The sequence below is a fragment of the Benincasa hispida genome, chromosome 8, assembly GCF_009727055.1.
Source record: "Benincasa hispida cultivar B227 chromosome 8, ASM972705v1, whole genome shotgun sequence".
Taxonomy (NCBI): domain Eukaryota; kingdom Viridiplantae; phylum Streptophyta; class Magnoliopsida; order Cucurbitales; family Cucurbitaceae; genus Benincasa; species Benincasa hispida.
This window is the reverse complement of record NC_052356.1, coordinates 17,407,309-17,421,847: the sequence shown is the minus strand read 5'-3', so window position 1 is coordinate 17,421,847 and position 14,539 is coordinate 17,407,309. Positions and strand designations below refer to the sequence as shown.

Below are 14,539 nucleotides of genomic sequence, written 5' to 3'. Positions count from 1 at the left end.
GGGATTCTATTTAGGACATAACACATGGTAAGAACGATTTCACCCTACCAATAAGACGCATCTCTTGAACTAAGTAAAATAGAAACTACTAGCTCAGCTAAAGTTCTATTTTTCCTTTCGGCTTTTCCATTCATTTTAGGAGAATAAGGTGCGGTCTTTTCGTGTATTATTCCATGTGAGTTAAAGAACTCATTAAAACTGTCCAAGTCATACTCGGTTCCCCTATCATTATGAAGTCTTTTAACATTTTTATTAAACTGATTCTCTATTTCAGAAACAAAGAATTTGAAGGCATCAAAAGCATCACTTTTATTTTTCAGCAAATATACAAAAGTAAAATCAGAGAAGTCGTCAATAAAAGTAATGAAATATCTTTTATTGTTCCTAGTCAATATGCCATCAAATTCACATAAATCAGAATGAATTAAATCTAGAAGCTCAGAAATCCTAAGTACAGATTTATGCAGAGTTTTAGTAATTTTAGCCTGACTACAATACTCGTATTTATCAAAATCTTTCATGGATAACTTAGGTACCATTTCCAGCCTAATCATGTTACTAATTAAATTCTTATTCACATGACAAAGTCTAGCATGCCAAACATTCATAGAACACATCATATACACAGAAGATTTTATTTTATTGAGGTTTAAATTTAATTTGAACATTCCCTCAATTGAATACTCTTTCCCTACGAATACATTGTTTTTGGTAAGGGTATATAGGTCTGGCCCTATAGTGTGAGTAAATGCAACTTTGTTGAGGAGATAGCCTGAGACCAAATTCTTTCTTATCTCCGAAGTGTGCAGGACGTCCTTCAACATGAGGGTTTTCCAGAGGTAAACTTCAGTTCCACTTTGCCGGTTTCAACAACTTTCGTGGAGTGGTGATCTCCCAACATAATATTTTTATCCTTAGTTTAAGTATAAGTTTTAAATATACTAAGATCGTGACAGACATGGCGCGCTATCCACCACCCTTCACAATCATCAATCACATTTACTTCTTTGATCATGGCGACTAACGGTTCTTCTGTCAGGTTTGCCTGACCAGCAGGACGATAGCAGGATGACGCCTGTTTCTACCGTTTTTAGCCATGTGCTTAAGTTTATTACAATTAGTAGAGGGATTTTGAATAGGGGTAATATTTATAAACTTAATTAATTTTGAAAAAAAAAATAAAGCGGAATAGTTATCCAACCACTTTAAGTTTTTACAAATTTGTCTAAAAATTCATCATCAAAAAATTTAAATACATCACTCTCTCTCTCTCTTTCTGGCATTGGCTTCGATGCATATAAAAAAAAAAAAAAAATTAAGCTTAGGTGTTCGTTGCTTTGGTCTACCTAACTGTGCAATGACATTGTAACGAAGCCCATTAAAATTGGCCAAATGAATTTTTTAATATATATATATTGTGTAGAGAGAGAGCTTCAAATTCCATAGTTTCTCGTATTCATCGATCCCTCTGACACAGAGAAAAGGGAGAAAATAGAGAACATGGCGGCGCTGTGGTTCTTCAGAGGCGGCGTAGCGGCGGTGCTGGCGGTGGTTTTTTGTTTCATGCTGCCGCCGCCGGTGGAATGCCTCGTCCGCCATTACAAATTTAATGTAAGATAATATTTTCTTCATTCATAATTTTGGTCTTTTTTATTTTAATTTTAATTTTTAAATTTTTTATAATATATATAGTTTTTAGTTTAACCATAGCGATAGGTTCAAACGTCTTTGGACATTTTAGTCGATAGTATATAATATCTTAACCAGTTTAGTCTTAGCTCTACTTTAGATTATTGAAAAAAAAATCTATATTATTGAAAAAAACAGAATTTTTTTAAAAACATAATACTTATTTTTATATTATTGATCAAAAATAGAGTTATATTGACTAAATAATAGGATTGTGAAATCAATGACGTGGGTCCACGATTTTATGATCGCACATAAATTGTGTATCCCCGTCCACGTATTTAAGGCTAAATCTTCAACCCTTCCCTCGATTAACGTTCACCACAAATTAAATCTATTTTTTTCACATTTTTTTCTCCCAAACTTGCTATATCTTAATTTTTTTAGTATTTTGCATCTTCGAAGAACCTTACTGTGAATTCAAATTTTCAAAAGTTATAATAAAAATGAAAAATTGAATCAAATTATCTAACCAACGAATTTAAAATTGGAATAAAAATTTCTAGTCACGAATTAATTCTAAATTTTTTTTCCCACATTTTCCCCCAACTTCTATTCTTCTTTTATTTTTTAATTTTTTTTTTTTTTTTTTTTTTGCATTTTCTAGTGAAATTCAAATTCTGAAAGGCCTACGGTAAAATAAAAATTGAATTTTAGTCACGAATTAAGACTAAATCTATTTTTTTCACATTTTTCCCATAAACTTCTTTTATTTTTTAGTGTTTTTTTTTTCAAATTCTGAAAGGCCTACGTTAAAATAAAAATTGAATCAAATTTCTTTAAGGTTAAATCTATTTTTTTCCACATTTCCCCAACTTCTGTCAACTTTTAATTTTTAGTATTTTTTCTGTATTTTTGGAGATTTTTTTATTGTAAAATTCAAATTTTTAAAGGCCTATAGTAAAATAAAAATTGAATCAAATTTCTAGTCATGAATGAAGGCTAAATCTATTTTTTTTTCACATAGATTTGTTTTACCGTGAAATTCAAATAGATTTTTCCCCTTTGTATCCACTTAAATCAAAAAGCAATAAAAAACATAATAAAAGTAATAAAAATATAATAAAAATATGGAACTCGTGGATCCTGTCCACGAATTTCTATGAAACACAGAACATATACGGATACGATCAAATACAGTGATTCGTCAATTTCTAAAATTTCTAAAAAACTAAGATACGGATACGTCTAAGGATGCGTCATTTTTTAATATATATATTTCTAAAAAACGAGGATACTGATACGTTGAAGATACATTTTTTTTTAAAAAAGAATCTAGGATATAAATAAATTGAGTATACAAGTTAATAACAATAGCATAAAATAGAATACACACTGAAATACCATACAAAAAAACATCTAAGATGTTGAAGTAAAATAGTTAATAAAAATGTAATAGAAAAGTAACTCATATTGCAAAGAAGAAGAAGATTAGAGGGAGAAGTATGAAGATAAACGAAGAACTTCTTCTTTGAATTGTTGAAGATATCAAAATGGTTTATATTTTGGTCGGGGACTCAAATGTGAAGATGGAGATTAGGTGATTCTAGTCTAGGGTTTGGTCCGTTATTTATTTTTTTTCCTTTTAGTTTTGGACTCGAGTAGTGAGCTTTTTAAATAGATTGCCTAGTTTTAGATTGGGAAAGATTAGATGAGTTGTTTATCTTTTTTTTGAAAAAAAAATACGCGTAGAAATAGATACGTCAAATCACTTGCCAGTTATATATCTGGGAAGTATCTGGAAGTATCAATATCCGATACGTGTCTGATACGGATTCTTTGCCTCACATGAAGTATTTGTGCTTCATATACGAGTTTGTTAGCTAACATAAAAATCGTGTACCGGGTACACGATTTTGCTACCATATTTTTTTCAATACTTTTTCCCTCCACTTTACTTTTGTAATTTCTTTTCTATATACCATAATTTTGTTATTACTTTCAAAAAATATACTATTCTTGAACTTATCCCAAAATTATTCTACACCTTTAAATTATTTTATTATGGTTGTACAATAGTTTTAATTTCTTTTTGATTGGTACGACAAACTATTTTGAGTTGGTCTAGTGATCATTAAAACTGACCAATTAAGAAAAGATCAAAAAGATTAAAGAAAATGAGTTCAAACTATAATAATCATCTACATAAAATATATTACACAAGTTTTTTTTTTTTTTTTTTTAACAAATGCAGACGAATCAAGGACTTGTCTAGTAAAATTATTTGCGGTGCGTGTAAGAGGATTCTTAATTATTTTTTTTAAGTCATAATGTAAGTTTAATCTCTAAATTTATGTCTGGCTATTAAATCTCTATATTTTATAAAGGGTATATTTTGTAGCTAATAAGGTGTTGTAGTTTAAAAGTATCTAATAGATTTTTCAATATTTAATTTTATATTTAATAGGTTTGTAATATTAAAATAATAATAATAATAATAATAATAATATAACCTTATGCCGCAATTATGTTTATTAGATAGATTTTGATTAAATTTATATTATTGCAAATAAACAATTAAATATAGAATGAAGTGAGAAAATTTTTTCAGCAAAGCTGATCAACTCCTTGGGTACGACCATGCATACATATAAAATTTATTTCAAATATATTCATGTAATTTGTAAGATTTAAAAAAAGTATATTTTATTACTAAATTGTTTAGTTAGTTTTGACCGAATTGATACATGTGACTTATTCTAGATGTGCTAAAAGTAAAAGTGATGTTAAAGTGGAAAAACAATATAATCAGTAAATTTTATAAATAATTGCATGATTGTTTAAAGTTTATTAATATAATATAATGATATGAAAATTTAAACCTCGAATCTAAAAAGAAAAATACATGTCAATTATTATTGAATTATATACTTTGATTAAAAATTTTTAAATTACTTTTATAAATTGCATGGCATGATTTTCTAAATATTGAAATACAAAGGTGTAATGTAATCTATCATTACGAGCTTTTCCATTTTTAAACATATACACATGGGCACAATTTTTACTAAAAAAAATACCAAAAACAAAAAAAAAACAAAAAAATCTAATTGAAAAAAGTTATTTCTTCTATTCATTAAAGGTGGATTTTAGGAATTTAAACTTAGGAGAATTAAATATCAATTATGTTGACATAATAATAATAATAATTTTTTATTATTATTATTATAAGTTAATAATACCACTATCTAAGTAAGGTTACAAATCATCTTTTTAAGTACAATAGTGAAAGAGACAATAACAGAAAAAAAGAGACTACTAGCGGATTGCAACTTGCAATAGATTACAAATCACTATTAATAACATTTATAATAATACTCTCCAACTTTTATCTATATAATGGAAAAAAAATAACAATTCATAGTTCATTTATTTCTAATCAAGTGGTTTTTCTACTTTTATTGAAGCAAGTACAAAATTTTGAGCTTAAAAGACAAAAATCAAAATTACAAAAAGTAATAAGTGATGTAAGATTAGGAGCAAAATAATACCGAACGAGAATACGAATATCGAAAAATTCTAATATTAAAATAAATATATATAATTATATAAAGTAACAAAAGTAAAATAAATAAATAACATAATTTCCAAATATGAAAATTTCTATCTTTATTTTTCTCAAAAAAATCCACCATCTCAAAAATTCACAAAATACCAATATTTATAGATAATTTAACAATTAGAATGTGGCACCATTTGGACACTGAGTATGTGTAATCATAAGACAAGTGGATCATTTGGCATTAAACATATGGACAATAAAAAATAAGTTACATACCTTTTAGGACACTAAACATGAACATCTATTTTGTTTATAATATTTATAATATGATTATTTCTTTTCCAAAAATTATTATGGAATTAGAGAAGCTTATTTATATAGCAATGTTTCATAGGGGTAGCTTATAAAATTAATCTATTAGTTCAGTTTGAATAGGATTTATTGGATGATTTGTGTTTGGTTATTCTAGTAATATTTTGTTGTATTGATTAGATTAATTTAAGTACTAAAAAGGTTAATTTTTTTAAAAAAAATAATAACCCCTCTTTCGTATTAATTGATTGTAAATATAGTAATTAGATTCAAAGTGTAAATATATTACAATGCAATTTTTTTTAAAAAAAAAATATTGTAAAATTTAGATTTAACTCGTATGGTCTATCAATGATAGACTATATCGCTAAGAGGATGAGTAATTGATCATATCATTAATAAAAATCTATTAGTGATAGAGTCTATTACTGATAGATTTTGCTATATTTGAAAATTCTTTAAAAAAAATTGTTATACAGTTAATTCTTAATATTAGATGTACTTCCCATTACAATTATGAGATATTTTTAAATATAAAAAAATATTTAAAAATATTTACATTTTATAGTAAAAAAATGCCAAAAGTACAAAACATTTTTGAAGTGTTTTGCATAAAGTATAAATATTTTTGTGGTTTTCCTATTTATAAGAATTTTCTCTACAATAATTATCCTATATTGTTTATCTTGATAACTTGAGTAGGATTATATATGTAGGTGGTGATGAGGAAGGTTACGAGACTTTGTTCGAGTAAGCCTATAGTTACTATTAATGGAAAGTTTCCAGGTCCCACTATTTATGCTAGAGAAGACGACACCGTTTTGATTAAAGTCGTCAACCACGTCCCATATAACGTTAGCATCCATTGGTCAGTTTTCTCTCTCACACACTAAATATTCTTTCTACATTAAAAAAAATTAACATATATAGGCGTTTTAATTTAATTTTTTTCTATTTAATTTAAATTGGATCGTAGACATCCTTAATTTTAAGTTTGATTTTTATCAAAATCTAGGCGATGGAGTGGGACGGAGTTGGGGATGCACTTCCCATCTTCATCCTCGTATAAATTTCTCATCACCGTTCCCATTTCATTTTCCATTTTGAGAAGTTAAGGTTGGGGTTGAAGAATATCCGTTTGAGGATCGGGTCCTTTTGAAAAAGGATCCCTACTATTATTAGTAGTAATTATTTTTTAATTTAAAATCAACTAGACTTTGATATTTATATTAAAATTTTCAATATTTTATGAAATATGTTAGTATTATTATTGTTTTTATCTATTTAAATGAACAATTGAAACATATTTTTATCATTATTGTAAATTTAATACAAAAATAAAGTTATTATATTATGAAAAATCTAAGAAAAACTAACACTAAACTACTATGCTATTTAGTATAAAAATGATATTAAAGCTAAAATTTTAAGCTATTGTTTGTTATCAGAGTAGCTTTATAGCTTAGAAATCATAAATATAATGCTATATATGTGTGTATGTGTGTATGATGTATGTATGTATGTATAAATGTATGTATGTATTAAGAAACCCATCCTTCGTTCCGTTTTCGATCGAGACTTGAATTAAATCCCCAGTTTGAACCATATTCGGTCAAACCAAAGATTTCCCATCTTAGATAGGTCGAAAATCCACATGGACCGACCTAATTTTGACCATGTTTTCATCTATTGGTTTATATGTTTTATTATCTATATTGAGTGTTTTCAAAATTGAAGTCAAAATTTGAAAATTTAAAAAAAATAGTTGGTAACAAATTTGTTTTTAATATTTTGTATTTGACTCAAGTAAAACATTTATGTAGAAAATATAAAAATTATAATTAAGTAAGTGTAAGAAAACAAACATAATTTTTAAAATTAAAAAAACTTTAGATTACCAAATAATTGATTCTAATTATTATGGTGAAAAAGACCAGAGATGATAAACTTTATAATAGATTTTAATTAATTTAAAAGTTTAATTATACATTTGAGTTTCCCTCCAATACTGCTAATATCTTTATTAATAGAAAAAGAATGCCAATTATGCCAATTATCAAGTACATTTTCAAAACAAAAATTGTTTTGTAATATAACAACTCTATTTTAAGCAAAAACCAATAATTGTTTTTGTTGACAGGACAAAAATTTTGAAAAGAAACATTATTAACTAAAACTTGTTTGAATTTTTTCTATTTATATTACTAACTTTCAACTAATCCTATCTTCCCTGCTACCAACTAAACTTAGTTGGGTTGAGATTTTCAATTTCATTAACATTTCAATTATTGTTTTTTAATTTAACTTTCTGGAATCTAGCCTTTGATTTTAGACAATCTACAAGTGCCTTAATGGTTAAGCTATATTTTAGTGGGGCAAACTCAAGATTTATTCAATAATGTTATTTGAACTTCTATTATATTTTTATGTTTTTGAACATGTGTTACATGTATCATGTTAGAATAATTATAGTATTATTAAATCTTAAAATGCTGATTTGTTGGCTATAGATATTATTAAGGCTTAAATTCTATTTTAATTTTTGAAATTTGAATTTTGTTCCATTTTGGACTACAAATTTTAAAAAACTTTAATTTTAATATCTAAATTTTTAAAAAGTTTTTATTTTGGTCCCTACTATTAAAATTATGTTAACTCTTCAACAAAAATGTGAGAGAGATTGTATTTTTGGATGACTAAGTTCTAGATGTATTGAATAGGATGAAGGTGAGTAAAAAGCTAACAACCAATACCCAAAATACTGAACGACAAAAAATTTAAACTAAAAATGTCTTTTAAACTCTCATGCTTTGCCATCTTATTTAAAATTGAAACTCTAGATTTTAGTGTATCTAATTTCTTTGGTATCCTAATCATCCAAAAATATAAGTCACCTCGCCTTTTTTTTTAAAAAAAAAGTTAACAAAATCTTAAAATATTAGGGACTAAAATAAACACTTTTTAAAAGTTTCGGGATTAAAATGATCATTTTTAGAAGTTTAGAGACCAAAGTAAAACAACATTAAAAAAAAAAAAAGAACATTTTAAAAGTTTAAGGACCAAAATAGAACATTATTTAAATTTCATGGACCAAAATAAGATTTAAATCTATTATAAAGCTCCCCAAATAATAATTATTTTATCTTGTATTTTCTTAAACAAATAAATGTTTCCACTTAGAAATATGATGAGAAATGACCTTAAAATATCGATGTCTATGAGAGTACCATATTCCCTTTGTTCATACTATAGATTTGTCCTCATAAATATTAATGGACCTCACATTAAAGTTAAATGGTCTCACTCTATTTTTAAAAGTATGTCCAACAAGCCACACCATAAATGTGGAAATTTTTTACATATTATTAAAGCAAATATAACTTCCATTGCATTTAAATAAGTCTTGTCTACGAGTGAAAATTATGCATTATTGACGTTTTAGTCAATGCGATTCCCAAAAGTTTATGGAGAAATAGATGATTTTTCTTTCTTTTATTAATAAGTTTATTTATTTAAATTCAACAAGTAGAAATGAAGATTAACCAATTGAACAACATGAATATCAATAATTTATAAATTTCAAATAAGATAAAAGAATGTAAAATCCTTTTCAAAACTTCTATTAACTTCAAATCAAAACATAACAACATACATCAACATAGCTATCATATTTGATTTTTTTATTTCACATATTTGTTAAAAGAAAATAAAAATAAAAATAAAATTCTAATGAATCTTATAACTCTCATGGTTACAATTCAATCAGGCATGGCATTCGACAGCTAAGGACAGGATGGGCCGATGGGCCGGCCTATATAACACAGTGCCCGATTCAAACAGGGCAAAGCTATGTTTACAACTTCACCATCACCGGCCAGAGAGGCACTCTTTTCTGGCACGCCCATATTCTTTGGCTCAGAGCCACTCTCTATGGCGCCATGGTCATTTTGCCCAAAGTTGGAGTTCCTTATCCATTTCCCACGCCCCATAAGGAGTTGGTTCTTATATTGGGTACTTGATCTTTGAACTGTGCTCATGTTCGCCCTTTTTGACTTATGCATTGTAGGTATTTGTTGAAATGCTCCAACCAACCCTTTATTTTTGTTTTTTGGTTTTTCAGGTGAGTGGTGGAAGTCTGATATTGAAGCTATTGTTAATGAGGCTGCTAAGTCTGGTTTGGCTCCTAATGTCTCTGATGCTCACACCATCAATGGCCATCCTGGGCCTGTCCTTGGTTGCCTCACTCGAGGTAAAGGGATTTATGTTGTTGGCATTTAGTTTATGCAGCTTTAACAAAATCATGTGCTTGGGTTTGTCTGTTTGAGGTAGCGGTTGGCACTTAACTAACATGAAAGATGTTGGGGATTCCTTGCAGAGAATTCTTGGTAGTTGTTAGGATAGGGGTATATTGAATCTTTTTGTATATATATTTTATTTCACTCTCACTTGTGAGCTCAGCATGAAGCATGACTATCAATACTAATTTTAGAGGAAACAAATTAGTTGTGAATATAAGACCTCCTATTATGGTTCTGGTTTCTCGTTCTCTTTCATCTTTAGGCGATTCGAAGACTTATTGCCTTGGAGTTTACCTTGCGTTTTGAAAACATCGAAAGTACCATTAAACACAAAATGTTAGGTTGATTAGTATTTGTATATTCAATATATTTTTCATGAATATTATTAAAATTTTGGGTTCCATTCCTTAGCATTCTCACTTAAAATAAAGAATTTCTGCTCTGTTTTGAGGCATTCTTGAGTGATGCACTTTTGACACTCCTAATATGATTGTGGACCTATTTGATTTTCTCAGGATTCAGTATGCCAGTACAATCTGGTAAGACATATTTGTTGCGAATCATCAATGCTGCACTGAATGAAGAACTTTTCTTCAAGGTTGCTGGCCACGAACTCACCGTTGTCGAAGTCGATGCTGCATACACAAAACCTTTCAACACTGACACAATTGTCATAGCACCCGGCCAGACCACAAATGCCCTTTTGACTGCCGACCTTGAAAGTGGCAAGTATGCTATTTCAGCATCACCTTTCATGGACACCCCCATTGTTGCTGTTGATAATGTGACTGCCACTGCTACTTTACACTACTCGGGCACACTTTCTACTGCCCCTACCAGCTTCACTGGCCTGCCTCCTCAAAATGCCACTCCAATTGCAACAAAGTTCACAAACTTACTTAGGAGCTTGAACTCAAAACGATACCCTGCGAGAGTACCATTAGAAGTCGATCATTCCTTGTTTTTCACAGTTGGCCTTGGCGTTAACCCTTGCAAAGCTTGCTCGAGTGGAAACCAGGTGGTGGCAGATATAAACAATGTGACATTTGTTATGCCAACCATTTCACTCCTTCAAGCCCATTACTTCAATATAGATGGTGTTTTTACTGATGATTTTCCTGCAAATCCACCAATAAGATACGACTATACAGGGAAGCAGCCAAGCAACTTGCAGACGACGAATGGGACTAGGCTATATAGATTGGCCTACAACTCTACGGTTCAATTAGTTTTACAAGACACTGCAATGATAGCTCCAGAGAATCATCCAGTTCATCTTCATGGATTCAACTTCTTTGTCGTTGGAAGTGGCTTAGGAAACTTCAATCCCAAGAAAGATCCCAAGAAGTTCAATCTTGTTGACCCTGTGGAGAGGAACACAATTGGAGTTCCTTCTGGTGGATGGGTTGCTATCAGATTCAGAGCTGATAATCCGGGTAACAACTTTTGCTTTGCTCGAAACTAAAGGCATATTTAGAAACACAAGTTATATATAACTTAGTATCTAAGAGCCTCAAGGCAATTTGAAAACAAAATCTAAAATAAGAGACTCAATGAAAATATAGTTGTATTCTGTGTTTGGTAGTAGATTCAAAAATTGGATTTTAAATTTAAACAAATTGTTTTAAATAGGCTTGGTACTATATTTATAAACCATAAAACTAGTTGTAGTTATCCACTAAATATTAGGTTGATTATAAACTATTATTGATTAACTTATGAACATGTTTTATACTAATTTTTCTTTGTATAATTAGTGTTTTGTAATATTATATAATTTATAATACGTTGCATAATATGTATTTTAATTTTAAAAATATAAAATTAAGTTTATAATGACATTGTATTGTTAAGCATTTTTATCTTTATTTTATATAATTTTGCAATTTTAACTTTAAATTTAAAATCTAGATACATTGAATATATATATATATATATTTCAGAATTTGCACTCTTTAGATCATAGAATCCGAAATAGAATTTAAATTATCTGTTGAACTTAGTGAATCTAAATACGTAAAACAAAATCTGATTGCATGTTTTTAAAACTAAGTTGAAAATTCAAAATACAATAGACATGTCAATTATCAACGTACGAAACTAATTGCTTTATACGACCGAACCTATAGTATAACCTAACTCGACCTAGAATGACATTATTATAGAATATAAACTTATGAAAGGTAGTATTAACAACTAAAAACCTCAGAAAAGAGGGAGAAGTGCTTTAGACTCTTTGTAAAGAAAATGATTGAAATTGTTATGTTTAATGTAATTTGTGGGGGGGTTTTTGGTTGTTCATTTTGGCAGGGATATGGTTTATGCATTGTCATTTGGAAGTGCACACCACATGGGGGCTGAAGATGGCATTTCTAGTGGACAATGGCAGAGGGCCAGAAGAGTCTCTTTTTCCTCCTCCAAATGACCTTCCCAAATGTTAGGTAAGCCCCATGAAGTTGATAAAATGTAAATGCCAAAAAAAAAAAAAAAAGAAAAAAAAAAGGTCTGAAGTACTATTGGAATTGGAAATGCCCTAGAAGGCCAACAGTGCTTTTGAGCAAACAGAAAGCTGCTGCTTATTTCTATATGATACCAGATTGAGATTCTTGTTTATTTTGCTTGCGGGTTATTCAATTGTGAATGACTAATGAGTCTGCTTCAATGGAGAGCATTTTTTTTTCTTTTTTTATTTGCTTGGTAGGGGGAATTTAAATTTATAGACTATTGATTGCTGTATAAAATTCAATTAAACAAATAGTGTCTCTTAACATTAAACCTTTTGTAATTTCTTACCTCAAAAATATATAAAATCTCTTCTACTCCCTATTAATTTGAAAACATACCAAAACGAGCATAGTTCAATTGACAAATGAACGTGTGTGATCAAAAAATCTTTGCTTCAAATATCTCTACCCCTTAAAACATATGCATATGAAGTTTCTTTCAAGTCCAAAACTCACTTATACCTACAATGCACAGATTATATTTTGTTAATTGTGTAAAATGAGAAGGTTAAATCATAAACTTTAGTTGCCAACATCTCGTTTAATAATGATTTTTTGTTTTTGTTTTTTGAAAATTAAGTTTATTTTATCCACATTTCTTACTATGATTTGTATATTTCTTAAGTACAATAATTGAATTTTTAGCTAAATTTTAAAAACAAAAATAATTTTTTCAAAGTACTTTTTTTTTTAATTCTCAAAGTTTGGTTTGGTTTTTTAAATTATTGGTGAAAAGTAGATAATAAAAGCAGAAATTTGGAAGTGGAAAGGAAATAGTGTTTATAGGCTTAATTTTCAAAAACAAAAATAAAAAATAAAATGATTACCAAATGGAGTCTAAAATATTTAGTCTCTAAACTTTAAAAATTACAAGTTCAGTTGTTGAACATTTCAAATTTTAAAAAGTTTGTAAATCTGAACTACAAAATTAAAAATTTAGAGTTCTATTAAATACAATATTTAATAGGTCAGTTAATATTTTAAACTTTAGATTAGACTATTGTTGATATTTACTTTACATTTGAATCACTCATGCGTGATTTAATTGGTTCTATTGACCCTCATCGTAAGGACCTTTATTCCATTATCTGAAAGGATTTTTACTCGAAGAAGATTAACATGGAGCTGTCAACACGACAAATAGAGTACAACGACATATGTCTTATACAGGAGCTTTTTTTTTTTTTTTTTTTTTTTTTTTTTTTTTAATTAATATTGTGGTTAGGAAAAGTATTTAGGAAAATATTGTTGTTTTGTAAGTAAGAGGTTTAGGGTTGTTTTGGAATTTTCGAGGGCGGGAGGTTTTATAAAATATTGTGTGGAGGGCTCAACCTTCGACCTAAAGAAGATGTCGAGGGCTGAACGTTCGATGTACAAAAATTAAAACCCTCGACCAACAAAACAAATTAAAGAAGAAGTCAAAAACAAATTAAAGAAGAGGTCGAGGGTTCAACCCTCAACCAACAAAAATTACAAATAAAATGCATGTCGAGGGTTCAACCCTCGACCTCCAAAGCTGCACGCTGCAGAGATTCCAGAATCGTCAGTCGTCCATTGTCAGGGTCATCTAGTGAGGTCTCGTCCCATCGGTCTTCAATTTTCCCAACGTCCGTCTGTCGAATTTAATCCCGTGGGTCGAGTTTTCAAAACTCAATTTAACCCCCTCCTTCTCTTATCTCATTTCTCACATCACAGCTTCTGCCTTCTTCTTTCTTCGTTTCTTCATTTCTTCATTTCTTCATTTCGCTTTCTTCTTTGAACCTAATTAAAACTCTTACAAATTTGCTTCTGCCTTCTTCATTTATTCATTGGCAAATCTTCTTTTTCTCCCACATTCGACCATTAAATTGTGAGGTTTGTAACTTTACTATACAAAATTTCATTTTTTTTTAAATAACTGTAAATTTTGTTCCTATTCTCATACTATTATATTCTTTTTATAGTTTTTGTTGCTGTTTGGGAAACAAAGAACAAAAAAGAGGTAACGTTAACAAAATTCTTATATTCTTGTAATATTTTTTCTTTTTTCATAGTTTTTGTTGTAGATCCATATTCTCATAATATTTTATTTTTTTCATAGTTTTTGTTGCAAATCCATATTCTCATAATATTTTTTTTCCATAGTTTTTGTTGTAGATCCATATTCTCATAATATTTTATTTTTTACATAGTTTTTGTTGTCGAATAACAGAGAAAAGAGAGATCATTGTCACTTTGAGGAAAAAAAAAGTAAA

General features: G+C 28.7%; 1 protein-coding gene across 1 annotated transcript; it reads left to right on the top strand.

Annotated features, from left to right (window-relative positions):
- Positions 1-1,472: 1,472 nt before the first annotated feature.
- LOC120082689 (laccase-4-like) lies at positions 1,473-12,556 on the top strand. The gene is made up of 6 exons (XM_039037963.1): positions 1,473-1,611; positions 6,220-6,371; positions 9,270-9,514; positions 9,624-9,752; positions 10,317-11,237; positions 12,112-12,556. Exons 1-6 carry the CDS (start codon positions 1,501-1,503, stop codon positions 12,240-12,242), a joined length of 1,689 nt encoding a protein of 562 aa, XP_038893891.1. The 5' UTR covers positions 1,473-1,500; the 3' UTR covers positions 12,243-12,556.
- Positions 12,557-14,539: the final 1,983 nt, after the last annotated feature.